At 37.4% G+C, this 24,938-nt stretch overlaps 1 protein-coding gene across 4 annotated transcripts in view; it reads left to right on the top strand.

Moving 5' to 3' along the window:
• Window positions 1-24,938, top strand: part of Scaf4 (SR-related CTD associated factor 4) — a 54,909-nt gene that overhangs the window by 21,369 nt on the left and 8,602 nt on the right. The window contains exons 5-19 of one of the 4 annotated variants that reach the window (XM_090348612.1): window positions 77-212; window positions 625-764; window positions 1,257-1,433; window positions 3,785-4,017; window positions 4,303-4,408; window positions 6,855-7,022; window positions 8,632-8,705; window positions 9,892-10,082; window positions 11,967-12,067; window positions 12,485-12,598; window positions 13,858-14,014; window positions 15,804-15,961; window positions 18,001-18,166; window positions 18,419-18,505; window positions 18,810-18,935. In XM_090348612.1, coding sequence (XP_090204738.1) covers window positions 77-212; window positions 625-764; window positions 1,257-1,433; window positions 3,785-4,017; window positions 4,303-4,408; window positions 6,855-7,022; window positions 8,632-8,705; window positions 9,892-10,082; window positions 11,967-12,067; window positions 12,485-12,598; window positions 13,858-14,014; window positions 15,804-15,961; window positions 18,001-18,166; window positions 18,419-18,505; window positions 18,810-18,935 — 2,134 coding nt within the window. Of the gene's footprint in view, window positions 1-76; window positions 213-624; window positions 765-1,256; window positions 1,434-3,784; window positions 4,018-4,302; window positions 4,409-6,854; window positions 7,023-8,631; window positions 8,718-9,891; window positions 10,083-11,966; window positions 12,068-12,484; window positions 12,599-13,857; window positions 14,015-15,803; window positions 15,962-18,000; window positions 18,167-18,418; window positions 18,506-18,743; window positions 18,936-24,938 lie in introns of all 4 variants that reach the window. The other 3 variants (XM_090348599.1, XM_090348606.1, XM_090348593.1) reach the window with 3 other exon arrangements.

Here is a 24,938-nt window from a genome sequence, read left to right as displayed (position 1 = left end):
GAAATGTCTTGGAATATGTTCTCTTTTTAAATTTCAACAAATATTTATTATGTTCATGTTTTCTTACACATAACAGAGTAAAATAGTCCGTGTGCTAAACCTTTGGCAAAAAAATGGAGTGTTCAAAATCGAAATTATCCAACCTCTCTTGGACATGGCAGCAGGAACCAGTAATGCAGCCCCAGTAGCAGAAAATGTTACCAATAATGAAGGTATAGTAGAGTATAAGCCTGGATAATCATGCTATTTTTGTCCATGAAAGATTTCTTGTCTGTCTACATTCTTCATAAGAAGGAAATTTTGTGATTATATCTTAGAAGATATGGCCTTTTTTTCTTGAATGTCCTTTTGTTATGTTTGAGATCCTAGACACTTTTGCTCATTGGCTAGCAGTGTTCTACCAACTGAGTCATGCCTCTAGCCCCTCAATCAAATTCTTCTTTCTAATGAAAATATACCATTTTAATCCTTTCTAAGTAGTTCAGTAACCACAACCTATATATTACTATGTGTTAAATTTCATGGAATTTTATTTTAGCCAAAAAATACTTTTAAGGAGCTTTAAAAGTTTATGAACTTGTTGACATTTTTACTATGCCTAGTGCCCTTTGCTTTTTATTGTAGGCTCACCTCCACTTACAGTAAAAGTTTCCTCTGAACCCCCACAAGTTACTCCCAACTCTATACCTGCTGTACCACAGTTGCCTAGTTCTGATGCTTTTGCTGCTGTGGCTCAACTTTTTCAGACAACTCAAGGTCAACAGGTAAGCACCCTACTCAGTGATCAAATCAGTTACAAGGTGTTTGGTATTGTTGCCAGTTCTTACTTCCTATTCCTTGTTCATTAATATTTTGGAGGGAGAAATGTGTACCTTTCAGGTAAATAACTTTGAGATCTCTAGGGAGACAATAAGGAAACTGATAATGTGAAAAGCAGGGGAACAACAAACTTAACTGGCTGATGTTATTGCCCAGAATTCTAGCATTTCTGCTTGATAACTATGTGGGTTGAATTTTTCTGTATTTCAAGAAAACTTACTATAAGCACAGTTGGTGCATTTTCTTTTTATCTTTCAGATTGTTAGTATAGATTTTTAACCTTAAGCAATTCACACTGTCTAATTTAGTTATTCACAGACTTAACCTTTATGAAAGATGATTTTCCCAGCTAATGATTAATTTCATTCTTCATAATGATGAAGTTATTTTGTTTTGTTTTTTGTTATATGCTTTATCAGTTTTCCCATTTTTTTTAGCTTCAGCAGATCCTTCAGACTTTTCAGCAACCACCAAAACCACAGTCTCCTGCTCTTGACAATGCTGTGATGGCTCAGGTTCAGGCTATCACAGCTCAGTTAAAGACAGCTCCTACACAACCACCTGAACAAAAAGCTGCTTTCCCCCAACCTGAACAAAAGACTGCATTTGACAAGGTATGTTTCTCACATTACTTTCCTGTTATCTGTTTTTACCACTTCAGACTATGGGACTTACCTCTTTTGTAGCTTTTCTGTAGATTATTCATTTTGTTGTTTGTGATTTGACATATTTTCTTCCTCAAAATCATGTCATTTTTCTTTCCTGGATATAAATATGTTCACTGCAGAAAAATTTTTGAAAATAAAGAAAAGTGAGCTGAAGAAAAATTCTTTGTTTACTTCCTCTGTTGTATTTAGGTATCCCTATCTTATTGATTTGAATTGCAATTTTCTTAGTGTTTTACTGTGGTCTGTCTAGTGTTTATTAGCCCTTACATCAGGCATTAAAAAAAGGAATTCTGACCTTTTACATAGATGGAATTTGACTAAAAGTTCATTTTAACCTAGTCAGTAGAAATTACCTACTTCAACTTTTTCATAGATCTTGAGACTGCACAGAGCACCAGTTTATATTTGATAGACTTGGCTTGTTTTCCAGTTTCTTCAAGTCTTTGTAGAGTAATATGTATACACTATAATTTAAAGATTATAAGATGATAGTTGTATGTGTGTTGGTCAGTCCTTGGGATTGAAATTAGGCCCTGAGCACTGTCCCTGGGCTTTTTTGTGCAAGGCTAGTTCTGTACCGTTTGAGCAATAGTTGCGCTTGCAGCTTTTTTGATGGTTAATTGGAGAGTTTCACAGACTTTCCTTCCTGCGATCAAAAGCATACAACTTTGTGATCCTCAGATCTCAGCATCCTGGTGAGCTATGATTACAGGTATGAGCTACTAGCACTTTGCGGGTCTTATATTTTATTTAAGAAAAAAAAAAGGAAAAAAAAAGCTGGCACCAGTGGTTCAGGCCTGTAATCCTAGGTACTCAGGAGGCTGAGATCTGAGGATGATAGTTCAGAGCCAGCCCAGGGTAGCCTTGAGCTGAAGAACTCAGAAAATGTGCGCAGGCCCAGAGTTTAAGCCCACAACTCACACACACGCACACGCACGCGCGCCAAAGAAAAAGATTGCCAATTTTACTGCTTTCCTGATATGGAGTTAAATGTTAAATGTTAGTGTTTAGCGCCATAAAATAATGGTTAGCTTATTGTTGCCATGATTGTTATATAATCTGTTATATGCAAATCAAGATAGTCTATTCAGAAAATATTAACTAGTAATTTATACTAAGAACTTTTATTACCTGGTCTATAGTCATTGAAACACAGAATTAGCTTGATCTCAAAGCACCTTGGTTTTATCCTGAATAGTGTTGTCCAGTGACAGGCTTTCCCTTGCACAAATAAGTAGAACCAGTCACCAGACAGAACGCTACAGAACAACACAAGTTAGAAAGTTAAGGTTGGAATCCACAAACAGAATTACCACTTCATTATGAAGTAAGTTTGCTTGTTGGAAGCCAAAGACAGTGCTTTGAAGTAAAAAAGACCTGTGTTCACATGGTGATTCTACCATTCACTAGCTATATAGTCTTAATCACTCTAATGTCCTTATTTTTTTAAAAAATGAAGTGTTGCAAGTTTTTTGTGATGAACTGTTTATGTAATCTGCAAAAGCACATTATTATATGTTTGGCATGTTACATTCCTTTAGAGTAAGTTTTGGAATTGCTTTCCTATACAATAAAACAATGGAATATGTTGATTTTTTAAAAAAAAATCATTTTAAAGAATTTTGATTTTTCAAAAGAAGCTGATGAAGTGGATGTTGAAACAGCTTTGTCACCCTGTCCTCTGTCGTTCCTTTTTCTTTGCCATGTATTGTTTTTGTTTTTTGGCCAGTTCTGGGCTTGAGGTCAGGGCCTGAGCACTGTCCTTGGGCTTTCTCAAGCCTAGCACTCCACCACTTGAGCCACAGTACACTTCCAGCTTTTTCTATTGAACCCTGGTCTTCGTGCATGCTAGCAAGCACTCTTACTACTAGGCCTAACTCCCATGTATTCTTTTGTAATCTAAATATATACATGTATAGTGATTGGATAAAATAGTCTTTTAATACATTAACAGTGACTAAAATATGTTCGGCCCATTTTCATGTGAAAGGTTTTAGTTTAATAAATACTTGTTAGAAAAACAAATCACTGCTAAATTATAAAGTAAGGTTGAAAACACTTAAAAATGAAGCAGTGCTTATATTATGAAAGGAAAACAGAATAATAAATAGTATCTTTCATAGTGGCATTTGTGTAAAAGTTATTTATCTTTGAACCTGACTCCTCTGGAACACATGGGAACGTGAGATTGCACGGTGATTTATGGCTAGTGGCAGACATCTTTTGTTTCTATAAAATTTCTGTTCAGTGACTCAAAGTTGAAATTTTAAAATAGAATGTTGACATACCTATTCTAGAAGCTGCTTGACAGATTTGATTATGATGATGAGCCAGAAGCTATAGAAGAATCAAAAAAAGAGGATGCTGCTGGCATCACTCCTGTGGTTCCTGCTACTGCAATACCACCTGCACCTACCGTAACTGCACCTGCTGCTGCTGTTGCCGCTGCTGCTGTGGCTGCTGCCACTGCTACTGCAACTTCTTCAGCCACACCAGCTGCTACCTCTCCTCCTCCTCCACAGGCACCCTTGTGAGTTTTCTTTTTTAGTTTCTTAACAAAGTAGTAAGTTACAAAGCATAATAATCTTAAGTGAGATATAGTAGTCAAAACAATTTCAACAGAGTCATTGATTAAAATTGTGATACTGTGGGTTCTGTCCTCAGTAGGGTACACTATCACATTTATAATAAAAAATGACTTGGGTTGAAAGTGATACTGGACATGTAAATGAGTATATGGATAAACAAAGTTCAGTAAAATGTAAGGACTTCTGAACAGCATTCTTTGAATAGTAAGATTATTCCCTGTTTTTAGTAGATTTCCTGGAGAAATGCAACAATCAGCTTATGCACAACACCAAAATATGGAACAATTTCAAACTCGAATGCTAGGAATGCAACAAGATCCAATGCACCATCAGGTACTGGAATTTTTGTTTGTGTGTTTCGTTGTTTATATAAAGGTGATGTACAAAGGGGTTGCAGTTACGTAAGTAATGAGTACATTTCTTTATGGACAGTGTCATCCCTTCTCTCACAGTTTTTCCCTCCTATACCCACCCACAAGTTTTCAACATAATGTCCAGTGAGTACCAGTGCTGAGTTTGTTCACTCTTTTATCCCTCTGTTTCTGTGTCTCCCCTTATATTCCCAAAACAGCTGGGTTTTAATAACGTGAAATCTAGCCCGATAGAATGTGCTTGGCTCTTCATAGACTTCTAATATTTAGTGGTGTGATTGGCCAAGTAGAGCTACAGCTCCAGTAAAGGGAAACTAAACTATTTTGAGTTGTATTTATTTTTACTGAAACAAGGCTGCTAAACGTCACATGCTCCTATAATTTGGTTAAAATAGTGTAGACAATGCTATTTGGCCTAAACTGACCAACTTAGTTATATAGCTCTTTCTTTCTTGTGAAGTAGGAGCCTTTTTTTTTTCTGTCTGTGATACTACTTAAATTGACCTTTGAGGCTTGATCAACATGTAGGAAAATGATGTACCAAGTCTGCTGCACATACTTCTACTCTCAGGTACTTGGGAAATGTAATCAAGAGGATCCCAATTTTAGACCAGTCCCAAAACTAGTGAGACCCTATCTCAATTAACAAGCCCATCGTATTCCCTTTTGATAAACCTGGGGGGACATAGGTAGAATTGTGGTCTTAGATCACCAAAGGCTTGGAAGCATGGCTTAAATGGTAAATCATCTTCTTCACAATCAAGAGGCCCAGAGTTCAAAACCCTACTTGACAGTCAGACTTGTTCATTGGACTTGAGTTTGTAAATCCCATAATACAGACTGTGGGTGTGGCTTAGTGGTAGAGTGCTTGCCTAACATGCATGAAACTCTGGGTTTGATTGCTCAGTACCACATAAATAGAAAAAGCTGGAAGTGGCACTGTGGCTGAATTGGCACAGTGTTAGACTTGAGTTCGGAGAAGTTCAAGGACAGTGCCTAGTCCCTGAGTTCAAGGCCCAGGACTGGCAAAAATAAATAAATCTGTAATTCGGTTTCTTAAATTTGGCTCTGTATCTAAATCAAGGGACATTTAAAAAATAATAGACTCATGACCCTCTAGCAACGTGATCATTCTGGAGAAAGTAGAGGTTTGGGGATTGCTTGATTTTTGTTCCAAGTCGATAGGGTGAATTTAGTAATTTTTTGATATTTAGCATGTGCAGTATTTATTTTATCATCCTTCAAATATGAAGAAAATCAAGGACAAATATAATAGGGTATGCTTGTAATCTTAGCTGTGTGAGGAAGCTCTAAGTTCAAATCCTAGTATTGTGGCCAAAAGAAAGAAGAGAGGAGCAAAACAAAACCTGTGGTCATTTTTTCTTTCTTTTTTGGGGGGGAGGGTGAGGGGTTGTTGTGGAGCTTGAAGTTGGAATCTGAGCACTATCTCTGAGTATTCTACCACTTTGACCCACAGTGCCACTCTAGTTTGCTGGTGATTAATTGATAATAAGAGTTTTACAGACTTTCCTCTGGGGCTGGCAACATCATCCTCACATTTCAGCCTCGTGAATAGCTAGGATTACAGTTGTGAGCCACAGGCTGTGGGCGTGTTTCTAAACATTGTAAGTTTATAAATAGTTTAGAATTACATTTTATGTCATTTTTAATTAATCTTGTTAATGTTTAAATTGTACATGAAGAAATGTTAGGTTGTGGTTTACTCTGCTTGTGATACTTCATTCAAAAATTATATATATGATGGCCCATATCTATAATTGCAACATTTGGGAAGCTGAGGCAGGAGGATTGAGGATCAAAAGCCAGCCTGGACTCTGTTAACAAACCTATGTGCTCTTCCTTTTTAAAAAAACAAAAAAAACAACAAGCTTAATTGCCATTTAAGTTCAAACCATTTACAGTAGAGTAACCTTGACTAAGGTCAGCCTTCTGCTACATTGCTTTCTTATGTCAACAGAAAACCAAATAGATGTATTCAAAATTCTGAAATGAGATATAAAACTTTCAAATTGTAATGCAGTATGTGAAGTATAGTTTAGAGAGAGATTGTAGAAATTGTTTAATGCTGAATGCATATCATTTTAGTGGGGGGGTTTGTTGTGTGTTTTGCCAATCCTGGGGCTTGAACTCAGGGCCTAGGCACTGTTTCTCCAGACTGGCACTCTGCCGCTTGAACCACAGTACCACTTCCTGCTTTTTTTGTGTATATGGTACCAAGGAATGGAAGCCATGGCTTTGTGCATGTTAGGCAAGTGCTTTACCAGTAGGCCACACTTCCAGCCCTCACTGTAGGTTGTTTCCTTGATCCAGTTTATTGAAGGTATTTTTATACAACAAAATAATCATTTTTCTGATTTTATTCATATACTTTTCTTTAAAAATTAAAGGTTCCACTTCCTCCAAATGGACAGATGCCAGGATTTGGACTTCTTCCTGCACCTCCATTTCCTTCAATGGCTCCACCTGTAATTCCTCCAACTCCACCAGTACAACAGACTTTCCAGCCTTCTTTTCAGGCTCAAAATGAACCACTTGCACAGAAGCCACATCCACAGGTAGAGTTTTTCTCTTAGATTCTCTTTTTAGTTACCTTAATTTGTATGTGTATGTCTGTTTATTTACTTGCCATCTTTACTCAAGAGAAATCTTGAACACATAATAATTCATTTTTCCCCAAGTTTTTATTTTTATTTTTTTGGCATAATGTATAGAGGGGTTACAGTTACATTTGTCAGGTACTAGGTGCATTATTTCTCGCACATTGATACCCCTTCTCATGTTTTTGTCCACGCTTCCCTCCTCCACCCCTCCCAATCATCTTGTTTTTCCCCCTTCCCTATTTCAAATAAACAAATAAATGTATATACAATGTATCTATTAACAAAGTCAGATACAGTGCCTATGAGATTAACCAAAGGGCAAAAAAAGAGAAGAAAAATAACATAGTACATTAAGAACAATAATTACACAAGATAAAGCCCTTGTTTCCATATCCTAGAGTTCATTTCATTTACTCTCATCCTATATGAACTTATATACCTAGGTATTGAGCTGTTGCAATCCTCTGCTAGGAAATTCCTAGATGTGTTCTAATTATTACAAGTGAGGAAACCATTGAGCCTATGTCCCTTTGGGTCTGGCTTACTTCACTTAATATGATTTTTTTCCCCTAGTCTTTGAATTTCCTTTTGGATGGGATGATGTCATTCTTTCTGATGGCTGAATAGAATTCCATTGTGTATAAATACCACATCTTGATCCAGTCATCTGCTGAGGGGCATCTGGGTTGGGTTCCATATCTTAGCTATGATAAATAATGTTTCAGTGAACATCGTTGTGCTAGTGGCTTTAGTATGTCCTTGTTTCTGGACATTGGGGTAAATGCCAAGTAGTGGAACTGCTGGGTATAGGGGGGAGCTCTATGTTTAGTCTTTTGAGGAACCGCCATTCTGCTTTCCATAATGGTTGAACGAGTTTATACTCCCACCCCCACCAGCATCTGTTGTTATTTACCCCAACCTTTTCACATTGGTTCTATACAAAATACTACTGCTAACTTACATAAGGACTAACAAGAGTAGAGAGCTTAACCATTGTCTTACATGACTGTTACAATAGTTCGTTAAAATCAGCTGGGTGTGGTGGCCCCTGCCTCTAATCCTAGCTACTCAGGAGGCTGAGATCTGAGGACCGCAGTTCAAAACCATTCCAGGCACTAAAAAAAACTTGGAACTCGTATCTCCAATTAATCACTAGAATATAGGAAGTGGGGCTGTAGCCCAAGAGGTAGGGCAGTAGCCTTGAGCTGAAGAGCTCAAGGACGACATCCAGGCTGAGTTCAAGCCCTGTGACTGACCAAGAAAAAAAAAAAAAAAGCAAAATAAAAACAACAGTTTATGGGGCTGGGTGTTTGGCTAGTGGTACAGTGCTTGCCTAGCATGCATAAAGACCCGGGTTTGATTACTTGGTACCATATACCTACAAAAAAAAAAAAGAAGTGGTGCTAAGGCTCAAGTGGTAGAGCGCTAAAAGTGCAAGTGTTTTCTTTAATCTTTATAAGCTGCTTTGTTTTTCTTCACTGATAGCCACTCATCACTCATTAAATTAGTAACCCCAAAAGTTGCATTTTTACTTTTAATTTTTATCTTCCTCTTAATTTTTAAGGAAATGGAAGTTGAACAACCTTGTATTCCAGAAGTCAAGCGACATATGTCTGATAACAGAAAGTCAAGATCTAGGTCAGCATCCAGGTAATTTGTAAAATACATTTGCCAACGGTATGTTTGTGTGCAACAAAATTGTGAGAAAACCCAAGTAATTACAGTTCAGAGTATATATATATGTGTGTGTATATATATATATATATATATATATATATACACGTATGTATTTATGGTTTTTTTTGTTTTTATTTTTTGTTTTTTACTAATCATGGTGCTTGACCTCAGGGCCTAAGCACTGTCCCACTTTAACCGCAGCACCACTTCCAGCTTTTTCTGTGTACGTGGTACCAAGGAATCGAGCCTGGGTCTTCAGGCATGCTAGACAAGCACTCTTAACATTAGGCCAAACTCCTTGCCCCTTAAATGAATTTTTATGTTCAAAGCTCATGAAGCATTTATCAGCCAACACAAGTGGCTTCAATCGTTTTCTGATAATGTCATAGTCAGACCATGTTTTGTTTTTTTTTTTAGAATTTATTATCATATCTCAAATGACATGTTTAACAAACGAGTGTTCAAGAAGGGAATCTCTATATATAATCACTGGCACTTAGTTTTTAGAACATAATCAAAATTAGGCTAAGGGTTTATATATCATAGATACATATTAATTTATGAAATACAACATGTCTAAAAAGTCATAGGTTTTTATGTCTATGTAGTTATGTTTATATTTCCAATACCATGTCCATAGCATTGGGTGTGCAAATATTGAGTCCTCTCTCTTGTACTGTTTGGATCTAATAGCCACATATTAAGGATACCATGCACCTTTTGTTCCTTTGGTCTTGACTTGTCTCACTCAACATGATTCGCTCTAGAGTCATCCACTTCCCTGCGAATGCCATTATTTTATCTTCAGACCATGTTTTTGATTGCTACAGAAAAATCTTTTTGATGAGGTAGATGAAAGTTGCTTAAGTATATCTCAGCTATTAAAATTAACTTCTTGGTACTAAAAGTACACAATTTGTATAGGCTAGAGGTATACTAAAGATAAAAATACTTTTGTAAACTGCCAGCCTTGTTTCATGTTTTCTAATTTCAGATGTGTTAAAAATCTTAGAGATGAATTCACAACTGGATTTCTTAAATTCTCAAACATTAAGTTGCCTAGATACGTATTTTCAATTTAATATGCATATGTTTCTATTACTTTTCTTCATGTGCTACCCATTGTCTTTCCTATTAAAAATACTAGGTCACCAAAAAGAAGGCGATCTAGATCTAGTTCTAGATCTCGGAGGTCTCGGCACCGACGGTCTCGATCTCGGTCCAGGGATAGACGCCGACATTCTCCTCGCTCTCGATCCCAAGAAAGACGGGATCGAGAAAAAGAGAGAGAACGTCGACAAAAAGGGCTTCCTCATATCAAATCAGAAACTGCAAGTGGTAAACAACTTTTATATTCCAACTTCCTTTATTATTTTTTCATGTTACAGAGCTAAAAGTGAAATGTTATGACTGTATTTGAGTTTTATTTATATAGTATTTTCTCATCAGTTATGCTTATTCCAAAAGTATACTTCTCCCTTCATAAAGATTTAATAACGATTTATGCCAGATGTGAGAATTCACACCTGTAATCCTTGGTACTTGGAAAGTTGAGTTTGGAAGTATTGAAGACATGGTTAACTTCAGCTAAGAAAGTTCACAGGACTTCCATTTCAACCATTAAAAAGCCGAATGTGGCCTGGTGGCTGTGGTTAACATGTATAATCTTAGTTACTTAGAGGGCTTACATCTGAGTATTATGGTTTGAAGCTAGCCTGGGCAGTAAAATCCATAAGATTTTTATCTAATTAAGTACCAAAAAGATCCCGAGTTCAAGTCTTAGGACTAGCACCAAAAACAGGAAAAAAAGCTGTGTGTAATGGTACATGTCTCATAAACTGGTCAGTTTAAGTACATAAGACCTTATTCAAAAATAATAAAAGCAAAAAGAGCCATGGTCATTTCTTTTTTTTTTTTTTTTTTTTTTTTTTTTTTTTTTTTTTATGTCAGTCATGGAACTTGGACTCTGGGCCTGGGTGCTGTCCCTGAGTTCTTCAGCTCAAGGCTACCACCCTACGCTTTGAGCCATAGTGCCACCTTTGGTTTTCTGGGGATTAATTGGAGGGAAGAGTCTCATGGACTTCGGTGCCTGTGCCATCTGGCTGGCTTTGAACTGTGATCCTCAGATGTCAGCCTCCTATGTAGTAGGCATGTGCTGCCTCCTCGCCCAGTGCTGTAGCTATTTTTACAATATTTTACTTGCAACATGAGAAGGGGTGTCTTTGTGAGAAGTAATGCACCTACTATCTGGCAAATATAACTATAACCCCTCTATACATTACAATATAAAAAAGAATATTTTACTTGCATTACCTCCTGAATCTCAACCTCCTGTGTAGCTAGGATTATAGGTGTGATAGGTGTGAGCCCCTGGCACCAGTTTCATATATATGGGGAGGGGGGATATGTATAGTAAGATGTATTAGACATATTGTTGATAAAAGCAAAAAGCTGTAGTTTGTTTGGTTTTTTTGTTTGTTTGTTTTTTTTTGCTGCCAGTCCTGGCACTTGAGGTCAGGACCTGAGCACTGTCCTTGGACTTTCTCAAGGCTAGAGCTCTACCATTTGAGCCACAGCATCATTTCTGGCTTTTCCTAAGTATGAAGTATCAAAGAATCGGGCCTGGGTCTTTGTACAGGCAAGGCAAGCACTCCACTACTAGGATATGCTCCTGGCCCCTGTAATTTTAATTCATGAGTTTGAGGATATGGCTCACTGTTAAGAGTGCTTTCCTGGCATGTGTAAAGGCATGGATTAGATTGTCAGCAGCACAAGGGCAAAAAATTGGGTTTCATTTATAATTATTAAGGCATGTGTACAATTTTTAATTCTCTGCGTCATAAAAGTATAGCCTCAGCAAACAACACTGAATTAGTTGGTTAGTGATCAAGAGGATCTAGTTGTAGTTTACACTGTCACTGGCAGGCTGATTGTGGACAAGTTAGTACTTTTCATAGCTGATAATAGCATAGGTCTGTCTACTTCACTTCACATCCATTTTTTCCAACTCTTACATGCCTTATAGAAGATTCAGTTTTGTTTGTTGTCAAATGTAAATATATTTTTCATGTAATTTTTATTGTAATAGAAGGGTTACATTATATTCACCAGATAGAAGGTGCATTACTTCACATGGATACCCTTTCTCATGTTTTGGTCCTCCTTTCCCTCCCCCCATCCCCTCAAATGTAAATATTTTTGTGATTGTGGTTTTATTTTAAGTTTGTAGCACTACACTCTGGGTGGGACAACTGGACAAAAGGACTACTCAGCAGGATGTTGCCAGTCTCTTGGAAGAGTTTGGTCCAATTGAATCAATTAATGTGAGTGTTTATTCGATTTAATGACAGTGGACAGATGTGATTGCCATTTTATGAAAGAAAAATAAAAATTGAGATTTTACTAAAAATTGCACAAATTTATAGAAGATATGATTGCCTGTTAATTGTTCAAGTCTATATTTAGCATTCACTGAATTTAGTTTTAGATAGCCAAGATTAAAACATTTTTCTAGGAAAGACATTAAAACAGTTTTCAGGATTTTATTGAGACCACACTTAGGCATTAATCTAAATGCCTTTAGATTAATAAGAAGTCATTTAAATTGCCCACTTAGAACAAGTGACTTTAGATTATAGATCATTGACTTCAGGGCTATAACATAGGGCTATTTACTTAACCTGTATCTTGTTCTTTGATTTTATTGTCATCTTTTATAATACTGAAATGTTTTGGAGCAGATGATTCCTCCCAGGGGTTGTGCCTATATTGTTATGGTTCATAGGCAAGATGCTTATCGTGCCCTTCAGAAACTGAGCCGTGGAAACTATAAAGTGAACCAAAAATCCATAAAGGTACAGTTTTATAATTAATTTGTTTTAATATGGAATTATGTGGCTTCTTTAAAATAGTTAATTGGGGCTTAGATAAGATTTGGGTATATTTACTCCCTCCTAAAAAAGTAATGCAGTATTTGACACAAAATTAAAATGCTAAATCTATTAGTAGGTGGTTTTTGTGTTTTTTTAAAAATATCATCTTACAATCTTAGAAAAAAAATCAGAAGATAGAGAACATTCTAAATATATTCGCATTTATCACTGTTTCTTCACTTCTCTCTTTTTTTTTTTTTTTTTTTTTTTTTTTGCCTTTCCGTGCTTGAGCCCAGGGCCTGAGCACCATCCCTGGGCTTTCTCAAGACTAGAACTCTTGAGCCACACACAGCACCACTTCCGGCTTTTTCTTTTCTTTTTTTTTTTTTTTTGCCAGTCCTGGGCTTGAGCTCAGGGCCTGAGCACTGTCCTTGGACTTTCTTAAGGCTAGAGCTCTACCACTTGAGCCTCAGCACCACTTCCGGCTTTTTTCTATGTATGTGGTACCGAGGAATTGAACCCGGGTCTTCATGCATGCTAGGCAAGCACTTTAACCACTAGGCCAATCTCCCGGCCCCACTTCCGGCTTTTTCTATGTATGTTGTACCAAGGAATCTTTGTGCCTGCTAGGCAAACACTCTTATTACTAGGCCAAACTCCCGCCCGTGTTTCACTTCTAATACCCAACCTTCTTTGTACTGTAAAATGATTTTGTCTAATGCTGAATATTTCTTAGAGACTTTGAAAAGAGGTGCTCACCCAGCACCTGAGGCTGAATAAGGCACTTGAGCTCTCCCTAGTGAGCCATTAGTTGATAAAGAATGGATACTAGTGAAAGTGCCATATATAAAGGGTGGATTTTGTTTCTTGTTTTTTGGCTTTTGCCAGTCCTGAAGTTTGAACTCAGGGCCTAGGCCCTGTCTATTTTGCTTAAGGCTGATGTTCTACCATTTCTAGCTTTTTAAGTAATTAATTGGAGATTATCTCAAGGACTTTCTCTCTTGTGCTGGCTTTAAACTGCCATCCTTAGTTCTCATCCTCCAGAGTAGCTAGGATTACAGGCCACCAGTGCCCAGCCAGGGCTATAGTATGTAGAAGTCTTGAGTAAGATCCAGGAATGGCAAGTACAAATTGTTTCCTTGCTGTCAAGGTTCAAATGGGATTGACAGGGAACGGTGAATTCTCAAGATCTATGACCTTTTGCTTTCCTTTCTTTCCACGTTTTCACCATGGTGAAATAGATTGCATGGGCCTTAAACAAAGGAATAAAGGCAGATTATAAACAGTATTGGGATGTAGAACTTGGTGTTACTTATATTCCATGGGACAAAGTCAAACCTGAAGAACTGGAAAGTTTTTGTGAAGGAGGAATGCTGGACAGTGACACCCTCAACCCAGGTGAAACAATTTAATTTCTCTTACATTTTATTTATTTTCTTGGTGTAGTGTATGTGACAAATCAAATGTCTGGAGTTTTTGTTTGCTGGTGTGCATTAGGAAGAACATTGGTGGACTTGGTTAAGAAAAAAAAAGTACCCCCTGAGCCAGGTGTGGTGGCTCGTGCCTGTAATCCTAGCTACTAAGAAGGATGAGATCTGAGGATCAAGGTTCAGAGCCAGCCCAGGCACCAAAGGACCTGAGACTCTTATCTCCAATTAACCTCTAGAAAAAGTGAAGTGGGGCTTGGCTCAAGGGTAGGGCAGTATCCCTGAGCTGAAGAGCTCATGGACAATGCCCAGGCACAGAGTTCAAGCCCCACAAATAAAAATTTAAAAAGTACCCCCTAAATACCAATCACTGTCATAAACTAAGACAATAAGCAGTTAAGACAGACATGTCTAGTGGTAGCGATATAAGCACAAGTGAAATAATACTTGTTTATGGTAAACACTATTAGAGAGTTGTGTAGAGCTTTAGAGTTTCTCATTATGAAAATGTAGTAGATTAAGTAGATCATTGAGTATCCCTAATCCCTAAATTAAAATCACTCAAAAACCTGAAATTTTAAAAAAAAAAAAGTCATCTGGGTGCAGTGGTTCACACCTGTAAAATCCTAGCTACTCAGGAGGCTGAGATCAGAGAATTGAGGTTCAAAGCCAGCTTGAGCACTAAAGAAGTGAGACTCTTCAATTAACCGCTAGAAAACTGGCATTGGCGCTGTGGCTCAAAAGGTAGGGTGGTAGCCTTGAGCTGAAGAGCTCAGGCTAGTGCCCAGGCCCAGAGTTCAAGCCCTATAACTGACAAAAAATAATTATTATAATTATAATTTTTTTTAACACCAAGATTGAGGCTTTGGAGAATTTTAGATTTTAAAGATGCTCTATAAGTACAATCTGTACAAATAAAATTCTAAATTGAAAAGCACTTTGGAGAAAGAATTTACTCAACCTTGTATTATCCCAATGCTTTATAATGATTTCTTTGAATAAAAACATCTGGGAAAGTGCCAATGTGAAATGATCAGGAGGTTCAGTTATTTGTGTGTGTGAATAATTATAAATGCTATATTGATGGTGTTATCAATTGACAGCAAAACAAGTATAGAATAGCATAGAATGAACTTTTCAAGAAATCTTTAGATAGGGATAAGGGTTTGAAAACACAGTACTGTACTAGTTCCACACCCTATTTCCATGATGCCTTGGGCCTCCTATGTGGGTGGTGGGCACCTGGGAGGCTCTAGACCAGACAGTGGACTTCTGAAGCTTATGGTCCTAAAGGGTTTTTTGACAAGTCTGGGGATGTAGAAGAATTTCCAGTATAGTAGGGCACAAGATACAGAGTGGAAAGCTGTTTTTGCTTTTCACTTGACTAGATGTGTGGAAACAGGTACAAGAATACGTTATTTTTTAATATCAGGGAAAGTTAACGTAAGTTAGTGTTTAAAATATATACTATAGAATCAAATGTATCTCAGTCTAACACTCTTTTCCATTTGCTAGGAATACAACTTGAGGCTTGTTGATTTTGATCTCTCAATTTGTACAATGAGAATAATAGTTTCTATCTAACAGATGGTAATGAGAAATGTTGGTATGCACAAAGTATTAAGATAGTGCTGAGCTAATTTTAAGCACGATCACATGCTGTTATTTAGCTACTTAGGCTGCTGCTTTTGTAATATTTTTCATTTCTGGAAACTAAAAATAGTAATAAACATGTTTTCATATTTCTGTAACTCTTACAGATTGGAAAGGAATTCCCAAGAAGCCTGAGAATGAAGTGGCTCAAAATGGAGGAGCTGAAACCTCGCACACAGATCCAGTGTCCCCCATACCTAAACCCTTACCTGTACCTGTCCCTCCTATTCCTGTTCCCACACCTATAACAGTGCCACCTCCACAGGTAAGAACCCTTGGGACTTTACTGAAAGGAAATTCACGTGTCTGAAGACCCATGTTTAAATTTTACTGTAGTCATGATAGAAAAATGAGTATATAAATGTGTATAGTATTCTCTTATAGTTTGGTACCTTACCTATCTTGGTTGTGAATATACTAGGACATTTTGACATTCTTTTTATAAATGTTACCAAAACAAGATTAGTTTATATTGCTTTTTTGAGGGTAGGGGAATGGGGAGATTGATGTGGGTCTTGAACTCTGGGCCTAGATACTGTCCCTGAGCTCTTCAGCTCAAGGCTAGCACTCTGACTTAAACCACAGTGCCACTTCCAATTTTCTGGTGGTTAATTAAAGATAAGAGTCTCATGGACTTTTGTGCCTGGGCTGGCTTTGAACTGCAATCTTCAGATCTCAGCCCCCTGAGTACCTAAGATTACAGGCATGAGCCACTGACACCCAGCTGTTTACGTTGCTTTATATCTGTGTAAATTGAATCTTGCTAAATTTTCATTTTATTTTTCTTACTGGGCCTTGTGTTCTGAAAGAACTGGATATGAACATAGCTGCTTTGACAGTGGGAGTTAGTTCCATGACCATTAATTTAAATGAGGCCATTACTTTTATTATTTTGAGACAAAGCCTTCCAGGCTGCCCTCAGACTTGGAGATCTGTTTTCTTGACTTCCCAAATGCAAGGATTATAGGTTTCACTACCATACTCAACTATGGACTTTTTTTAAATGAGTGCTTGAAAGCAATATAATAATTTGGTGTATAAAGTGTATTTTCAGTTTTCATTGTCTAGTCAAACTAGTTTACCTCAACCTAAAGGATAGAGATTTTTGTAGTCTTTCAGCACTGAAGGACACATTTTATTTACTGCATCCAGTAAATCTGAGTGGGCTGTCTAGGCACTTAATTTTCTCATTCTAAGGGGAAAACTGCATGTTTTGATACATGTTTAGGTGTAATTTTACTTTGTTGTTGTTGTCTTGTTATAAATCAACACCCCAAATTCCCTTATCTATATTGGGACTCCCTTAAAGGAAACTGATCTGTTCAAACTGGAGTTATTTATTTTCTGTTCCATTCCTGGACTTGAAAAGGTGACAGCATCTTGACCTTATTTTGCTCAAGACTAGCACTTTACCACTTCAGTCACAAATCCATTTTTGGCTTTTTTTGATAGTTAATTGGAAATTAGAGAGTCTTACAGACTTGGATGCCTGGGCTGGCTTCAAACCACCATCCTAAGATCTCAGCCTCCTGATTAGCTAGGATTACAGGTGTGAACCATGAGCTCTCAGCTGATTTTTTTTTCCTTAATATTAGCACACATTCGTTGAGGTTTAGTAAGTGCTAGACTCTAGAATTTAGAGAGAGAGAGACAGAGAGAATGTGTGTGTGTTATTTAATCTTACAGTTATGTGGGGTTGAAAACGTCTCAGTTTAGAGAGTTGGATGACTTGTGCTCTTATACTCAGCTACCCAATAAGACAGCACAGGACCTTTGACTACAGAATATTGGAACTCACCTGTGACCCAAATACCAAATAGCCCTTCTTAGGGTTGTATTTTCTAAATTTCTGTGGCTGGACTTTGGAACTTTTTTTTTTTTTTTTTTTTTGCCAATCCCGAGGCTTGAACTCGGGCCTGGGCACTATTCTTGGGCTTTCTCAAGGCTAGTGCTCTACCACTTGAGCCACAGCAGCACTTCTGACCTTTTCTGTGTATGTGGTACCAAAGAATTAACTCCAGGGCTTCATGCATGCTAAACCACACTCCTGGCCTGACAGCTTTTGAAAAAATCACATCATTTGCTATCAGAACTTAAGTGTATACCAATTAAACACAGTATGACTTTGAGTTTTTAGATACATCATTTAAGGTGGGTACAGATTACCTTCTGTTTTTAATCTAATAGGCTTATTAGTATTATAAACAAATTTAGGAATACCCTTTGAACAATAAAATTTTCTCATATGTACTGTGCACAGTGTTGGAGAGTGCCAGTTGAACATTTATTTTTCTTTCTTTCCAGGTCCCACCCCATCAGACAGGTCCTCCAGTAGTTGGCGCTCTCCAGCCACCCACTTTCACGCCTCCTATGGGAATTCCTCCTCCAGGCTTTGGTCCTGGTGTTCCTCCTCCTCCACCACCACCACCCTTCTTGCGCCCAGGATTTAATCCAATGCATTTACCACCAGGTATAGCTAAAGTTATTTGAGAAGAAATCTTTTTTGAACCTAAAATTAAGTGATTAAGTAAATGTTAATATTTTGGGGTTGTTTCTTTTGGTATTGTTTTTATTACTTTTTGGTTAGTTGTGGAGCTTGAACTCTGGACCTGAGTGCCATCCCTGAGCTCTTCAGCTCAAGGCTAGTATTCTACCACTTGAGCCACAGTGCGATTGCTGGTTTCTTGGTGGCACCTGGCTCATTGTGTTATTTTTATTCTAGGTTTCCTTCCTCCTGGACCTCCACCTCCTATAACTCCACCGGTATCCATCCCTCCTCCTCACACTCCACCAATAAGCATCCCAAACTGTAAGCATGTTTCCCATGTGTTCACTTGACATCTTGGAACTGGGGGTAGGAGGGAGAGTAAACCAGTAATAGGGTATTTAGTATATATGCAGAAGAATATTTTTGCTGGGAAAATTATTTTACCATTCACCTTCACTTGTTGATGTAATTATATTCCTTAGCTACTATCGCTGGTATAATTGAAGACATTACAAAATAATTATTCAGCTTTACATGTTGATGTAATTATATTCCTTAGCTACTATCGCTGGTATAAATGAAGACACTACAAAAGACTTATCTATTGGAAATCCCATTCCAACAGTGGTGTCTGGGGCTAGAGGAAATGCCGAATCTGGTGACAGTGTGAAAATGTATGGCTCTGCCGCGCCACCTGCTGCACCCACGAATCTGCCCACCCCTCCTGTAACCCAGCCTGTTTCACTTCTTGGTAAGTTAACTTTTTAAAAATTAATTTTCATGTCCTGAAGTTAGGTTTTTTAAAAACATGAATTTTGCTGAAACTATCTCAAGCTATTTTTCTTTGAGTTGAGATAACTTCAGGGGTAAAAAAAAAAAAATCATGCTTGTTTGTCTTAAATAAAAGTTTGTGATTCATACATCTTAGTTTGGTATAAAATTGTGTACGTGTTTGTGCGTGTGTGTGTGTGTGTGTGTGTGTGTGTGTGTGTGTGGACTCTGCATAGGAGTCCATGATTAATATAACCCAACACTTTGTTTTGTGAGTGACAGTTGTACAGCTAAGGATCAATTTCTCCACTGACTTCTCAGTTTTCTTCTATAGAACTGAGTTTCTGTTAACTTTTTTTTTTTACCCACAAGAGGTGTGATATGGATTCTTTATATCTTTAACAGGGCTTACCTTGGCTTGCTTAAATTCTAAAAATGAGTCATTACTTGTTACACAGTAGCCTATCTTTTTTAATTAATTGTTATACTTGACTCAGTATTGCCAAATGTAACTATTTGATTCTACTAATGGGAAGTTAATATTCCTAATCAAAGCCATGATAGTTTGGGGAGATCTGTGTGTGTGTGTGTGTGTGTGTGTGTGTGTGTGTGTGTGTGTGTGTGTGTGCGCATTTGCTTTTATAATCTTAAATTGTTTTAGGAAAGAATACTTGGATGACCTCTGAGACAATAGGCTTGTGGGTTGTTGATACATTATGGGAGACTTTTGCTTCACACCTTTACCTTTCTTTATTTAAGTAAGACTCTTTTTAAGTAATTGTTATTCCCTCTCCAAGCCTTAGCTTAACCCTATAGTAGACTTATTTTTATTTCCCATAGGTTAGGGAACATAACAATTTGGGGCTCACATTTAACTTAGCAGTAGTTAAGATGGAAATGAGTTGTTATATAATGGAAGTCATATAGAAGTAGGAGCCAAGGAACCAAACATTTTGATTCCAGTTTTTTAAAGCTTTATAAGATAGTTGTTTAGTAGAATTTTCTGATCAATTTCTTCCCTACTCTCTCTCTGTACCCCCATATGCCGCCGGTTATAAATATATTGCTTAATTGAATGGTGTCCATGAATAGGCTACATAAGGCTATTGACAAAATGATGTATGTTTGCTTTTCTCTGGGCTTAGTAAATTTCACTGTCAGTGGTTAAGGAGATTTCCTACAAGAATTTAATTACCTCTCTGATTTAACAACAGATCTAAAGATCCTATCCCTTTATTTCTTAGTACTGCTAAAATTTGAAACAAAGTTAGACTTCAAAAATTGATAAGCTTGCTGGGGTGGGGGGTGGCTCATGCCTGTAATCTAGCTACTCAGGAGACTGAGATCTGAGGATCAAGGTTCAAAGCCAGCCCTGGCACAAAAGAACGTAAGACTCTTATCTCCAATTAATCACTAGAAAGGAAAGTGGGGCTTGGCTCGAGGGTAGGATGGTAGCCTTGAGCTGAAGAGCTCAGGGACAGCCAAGTTCAAGCCCCATGACCCCTCCCCCCCCAAAAAAAAAATCCATCAGCTTAACTTACTTAATCTTTCTTCACAATTTTTATTACTTGAAATATTTTTTCTGAGTATACATCTTTCCCTCAGTAGGTCCATGAAAGAGGGTCATGTTAAGTCTCACTTTTTTTGTGTTAACTTTTTAAAGCAAAATATTTAAACTGAAGATTTCAGATCCTGAAAGTTTTAAATGGGGTATAAGATAAAAATGAAGCTGTATCATTTTACTTCAAATTAAAATGTAGTTTAGTTTCAGTAATCAAAATGGTAGTCTTCCCTGTACCCTCAATGTTGAAAAAAAGCTAGGTGTAGTGTAGTAGCACATGCAATTAGAAGGTTAAGGCAGGAGAATTTCTAGCTGGTGTGCATTGTGAGCTCCCTGAGAACCTGCCTCAGAAAACAAAAGAAGCCTGGATCCTATGGCTCACACGTATAATCCTAGCTACTCAGGAGGCTGAGATCTGAGGTTCATGGGTTCAGAACTAGCCTGGGCATGAAAGTCCGTGAGACTGACCTCCAATTAACCACCAGAAACCTGGAAGTGGCCCTGTGGCTCAAGTGGGAGAGCCCTAACCTTGCGCTAAAGACCACAGAGACAGTGCCCAGGCCCAGAGTTCAAGCCCCACTACTGACAAAAACAAACCCTAAAAACAAAACAAATCTTGAAAAGAATAAAAAATTCTATGTTTAAAATAAAAAAAAAAATTTGCCAGTCCTAGGGTATGAATTCAGGGTCTGAGGACTTTCCTTGGAAAGTTTTTGTGGAACCAAGGAATTAAAACTCAGGCTTTGTGCATGCGAGGGCAATCACTCTCTATCACTAGGGCACACTCCTGGCCCAAGAAATCTTTGACATACTGAAAAGTTTAATATGAAAATATGCTTCCTGAAAGTGGCTCTGTGGCTCAAGTGGCAGAGTGCTAGCCTTGACTCGAAGAGCTCAAGGACAGGGCCTAGGCCCAGAGTTCAAGCCCCATGACCAACAACAGCAACAAAAAAGATAATTCCTTTTTTTTTTAATTAAAGGATTTATTAACATTGATTTTTACATCATATTTCAAATGACAAATTTAACAAACAAGTGTTCAAGAAGGGAGTCTATATACAATCGATAATTCCTTTTTAATTGTAGTAAAATAGGCTCTTTAGAGAAAGGACAAATATTTTTCTAAATACACATTATTCATACTTGCTTTGATATCAGTGTTTCCTCATATAATCACCATTTCAGTCCTGTTCCTTTTGCCCACTGGCTGCTGTCTTCTCATATTCATCTGTCAAAGATTTACAAAGTGTGGGACAAGTAACTTAGTGGTAGAGTGCCTGCCTAGCATGCATGTAGCCCGGGTTCGAATCCATGGTATCACATGCACAGAAAAAGCTGAGAATCACTATAGCTCAAGTGGTAGACCACTAGACTTGAGCAAAAAGCAGCTCAGGGACAGTGCCCAGGCCCTAAGTTCTAGCCCTGTGGCTGGCAAAAAAAAAAAAAGAGTTTGAAATCCTTCCAGAATTACAATTTCAAAAGGTGAGCTTTGCTCATGGTGTCCCTGTGGTGGACTCAGGGCTGCCATTTCAATGACATTTTTAAATTATTTTTGTTTATTCATATTATTATTTATTTTTTTGGTACCAATCCTGGGGCTTCTCCGGGCCTAGGCTCAGTTTTTGAGCTTTTTTGTTCAAGGCTGGTACTCTTGAGCTACAGCTCCACTTCCACTTTTGGGGGGATAGGACAGAAGATCTCATGGACTTTGTAGCCCAAATTGGCTTCAAATCTAGATCCTTAGGTCTAAGCCTCCTCAGTACCTAGGATTACAGACGTGAACCACCAGCACCTGGCTGACATTTTTTTTACAGTGTAAACAAGAATTTGTTCAGAAGACTTCACAATTCATTTTAATAAAGGTAGAGCCTAGTTATTGCAAAGCTGTATTGAAGTGCTAAAAGATCAGTAGAGTTCAGTGGAAGGTAATGTTCCACAAGCATGGAATGCTTGAAGGACTAAGATGCTTATACTTTTCCTCTTAGTATGCTGAAGTGTTTTCTTTAAGTTAATAAAAGAAGTGCTGCTTAGAAGTTGATGTGAACTCTCGTTTCATCTTAAAGGGGGATGAAAGTGACCCTGACACACCAGCATGTCACAATAATTCAGTGTACTGACACAAAGTACCTGCCCACAGGGTAGGCATTTAGTCAACAGTGGGTACTTTTACAGGTAAGAAATGTCATATGTAATACTTAAGATGCTTAGTGGAGAATATACTTGGCAATTCCAAAATAATTTACTGTTACTGTGATTCATTTTAAACTCTTATTTATTGGCAGATAAGGAGCACATTTTTAGGGGGAAAATGTATCTTGACATAGTTGCCTCAGATATTTTCAGACCAGATTTAATGCAGATTTGTCACTGAGACTTAGAATTAAGTGGCAGGGCTGAATAAATATTAAGCAGGTTGCCTGATTATAATGGGAAGAGGCAGTGGGTGCCTTAAGGATGATTCCATTTAATAGTTTGTTCAGATTTCATTGTGGGTGTCACCCTACAAATAGGCAGATGACTGCCTATTTCTGGAGCTAGGCTCAGATAGCCTCTAATACTGAATTTGGAAAGAACTAAATTTCTATTTTTTTTTTAGAGGTTTTTATTCTTGGAGTAATATTGGTCATCTGAAACAAATTACTAGATATTCCATAGTGTATTACCACTTGGTCTTGAAGAAATGTGTATTTATGACTTTATGGGCCAAAGTAGCTAGAGCAGTTGTGGTTTCATAAAAGCTAAAGAACATTTTGATTGTTGGTCATCTAAAAAAAAAAAAGGATATTAAAGATGGTAGTGATTCATCATCTCTTGCCTGTATAAGCATTTATGTTTACTTTTTTTGAATGTGTAATATGTGTTTTTAATATAATGTACAGCTTTTTAAAATTAAAACATTCGTTGTAAATGTGAAGTTTGGGTTACTTTGGTGTTCCAAACAATAAAGAAATACACAAAAAAATGTTTGTTTGTGTTACCTATCTCTGCTGTGTCACCAGGATATCCAAAATACTTTCCAAACAAAAAGTTTTCTAGGTTAAATTTACTTACTTTGTGATAATTAAAGCCTCTTCTTGACAAATTTATTCATTATTAAGGTGGTGATCCCCCTGTGCCCATTTTTGTTGCACTACCACAGATAATGAAGTTTATAAATAAGTAGTGAATATTTGTTCCTGGGTGCCAATATCACATGCTTCTAATACTAGCTCCTCAAGAGGTAGAGTCTTAGAAGATTTTAGGTTGAAGCCACCCTGGGCAGAAAAGTCTTGAGAAAATCTATTTTCAGGTAACCAGCAAAATGCCAGACTAGAGACATGACTACAGTGATAAACTCCCAACTGTGAGCAAAAGAGCTGAGCAAGTTCAGAGTCCTAAATTCAAACTATCATTGACATGCAAAAGAATTGAGCATTTCTAAGATTACTTTTTGCTAGCAGGTAATTTTTGTTACCAAGAATTTTAAAGTAATAATAAATTGGTGGCCTAGCAGACTGACTTACAGAGAGAAGCATGACATGTTTCAGTGTCTGTCTGGTCTCCATGGGCATTTGAATTGATAATCACAAATGAGGTCACCTTCAGAAATTATAGTAACAAAATTAGCTTTGGAGTTTAAATAATTAAACATGTTTTCTCTTTTTAACTTAGGGTTTCTAGGGGCCAGGAGTTTGGCCTAGTGGTAGAGTGCTTGCCTAGCATGCATGAAGACCCGGGTTCGATTCCTCGGTACCACATACATAGAAAAAAGCCGGAAGTGGTGCTGAGGCTCAAGGGGTGGAGTTCTAGCCTTGAGAAAGTCCAAGGACAGTGCTCAGGCCCTGAGCTCAAGCCCAGGACTGGCAAAAAATAAATAAATAAATAAATAACAACTTAGGGTTTCTAAAACTGCCTAGAAGGCCACTAATTTCACTGGCAATTTTAGTAATTGCTTTAAAATAAATACCACATTTATAGTGATTTCACTTAGCATTATGTTTCTCTTTCTAGTACCTATATAAATTATTTGGATTTCTTTATAAGTTTATAACTTTAAACTTAAAGTAGAACATTAAAGCTAACTAGCTAACCGTCTAAGTAGTTAAATACTAGACTTTAACATGAAGGAATGCCAGAAGAGAATTCTAGAGAATTTTTTAAATGTGAGTGCTAGTATCTAATTAAAAAAAAAAAAGTTCACATCTTTGATATATTTTACATGGTCATTGGTGGGTATGGTTACCATTACCACTATACGCCAAAAATTTGGTTTGATACTAAGAAGGCTTAATGACTTCACCATATGAAATATTCTTTGAGCTGGGCACTAGTGGCTTACCTGTAATCCTAGCTAATTGGGATACTGAGATGTGAAGATTGTGGTTTAAAGCCAGCCTGGGCAGGAAAGTCTGTGAGACTCTTGATTTCTAATTAATCACTAAA

Source organism: Megascapheus bottae, chromosome 1, assembly GCF_031878675.1.
Source record: "Megascapheus bottae isolate mThoBot1 chromosome 1, mThoBot2.hap1, whole genome shotgun sequence".
NCBI lineage: Eukaryota > Metazoa > Chordata > Mammalia > Rodentia > Geomyidae > Megascapheus > Megascapheus bottae.
The sequence above is the reverse complement of the archived record's forward strand: the minus strand, read 5'-3'. Positions and strand labels throughout refer to the sequence as shown.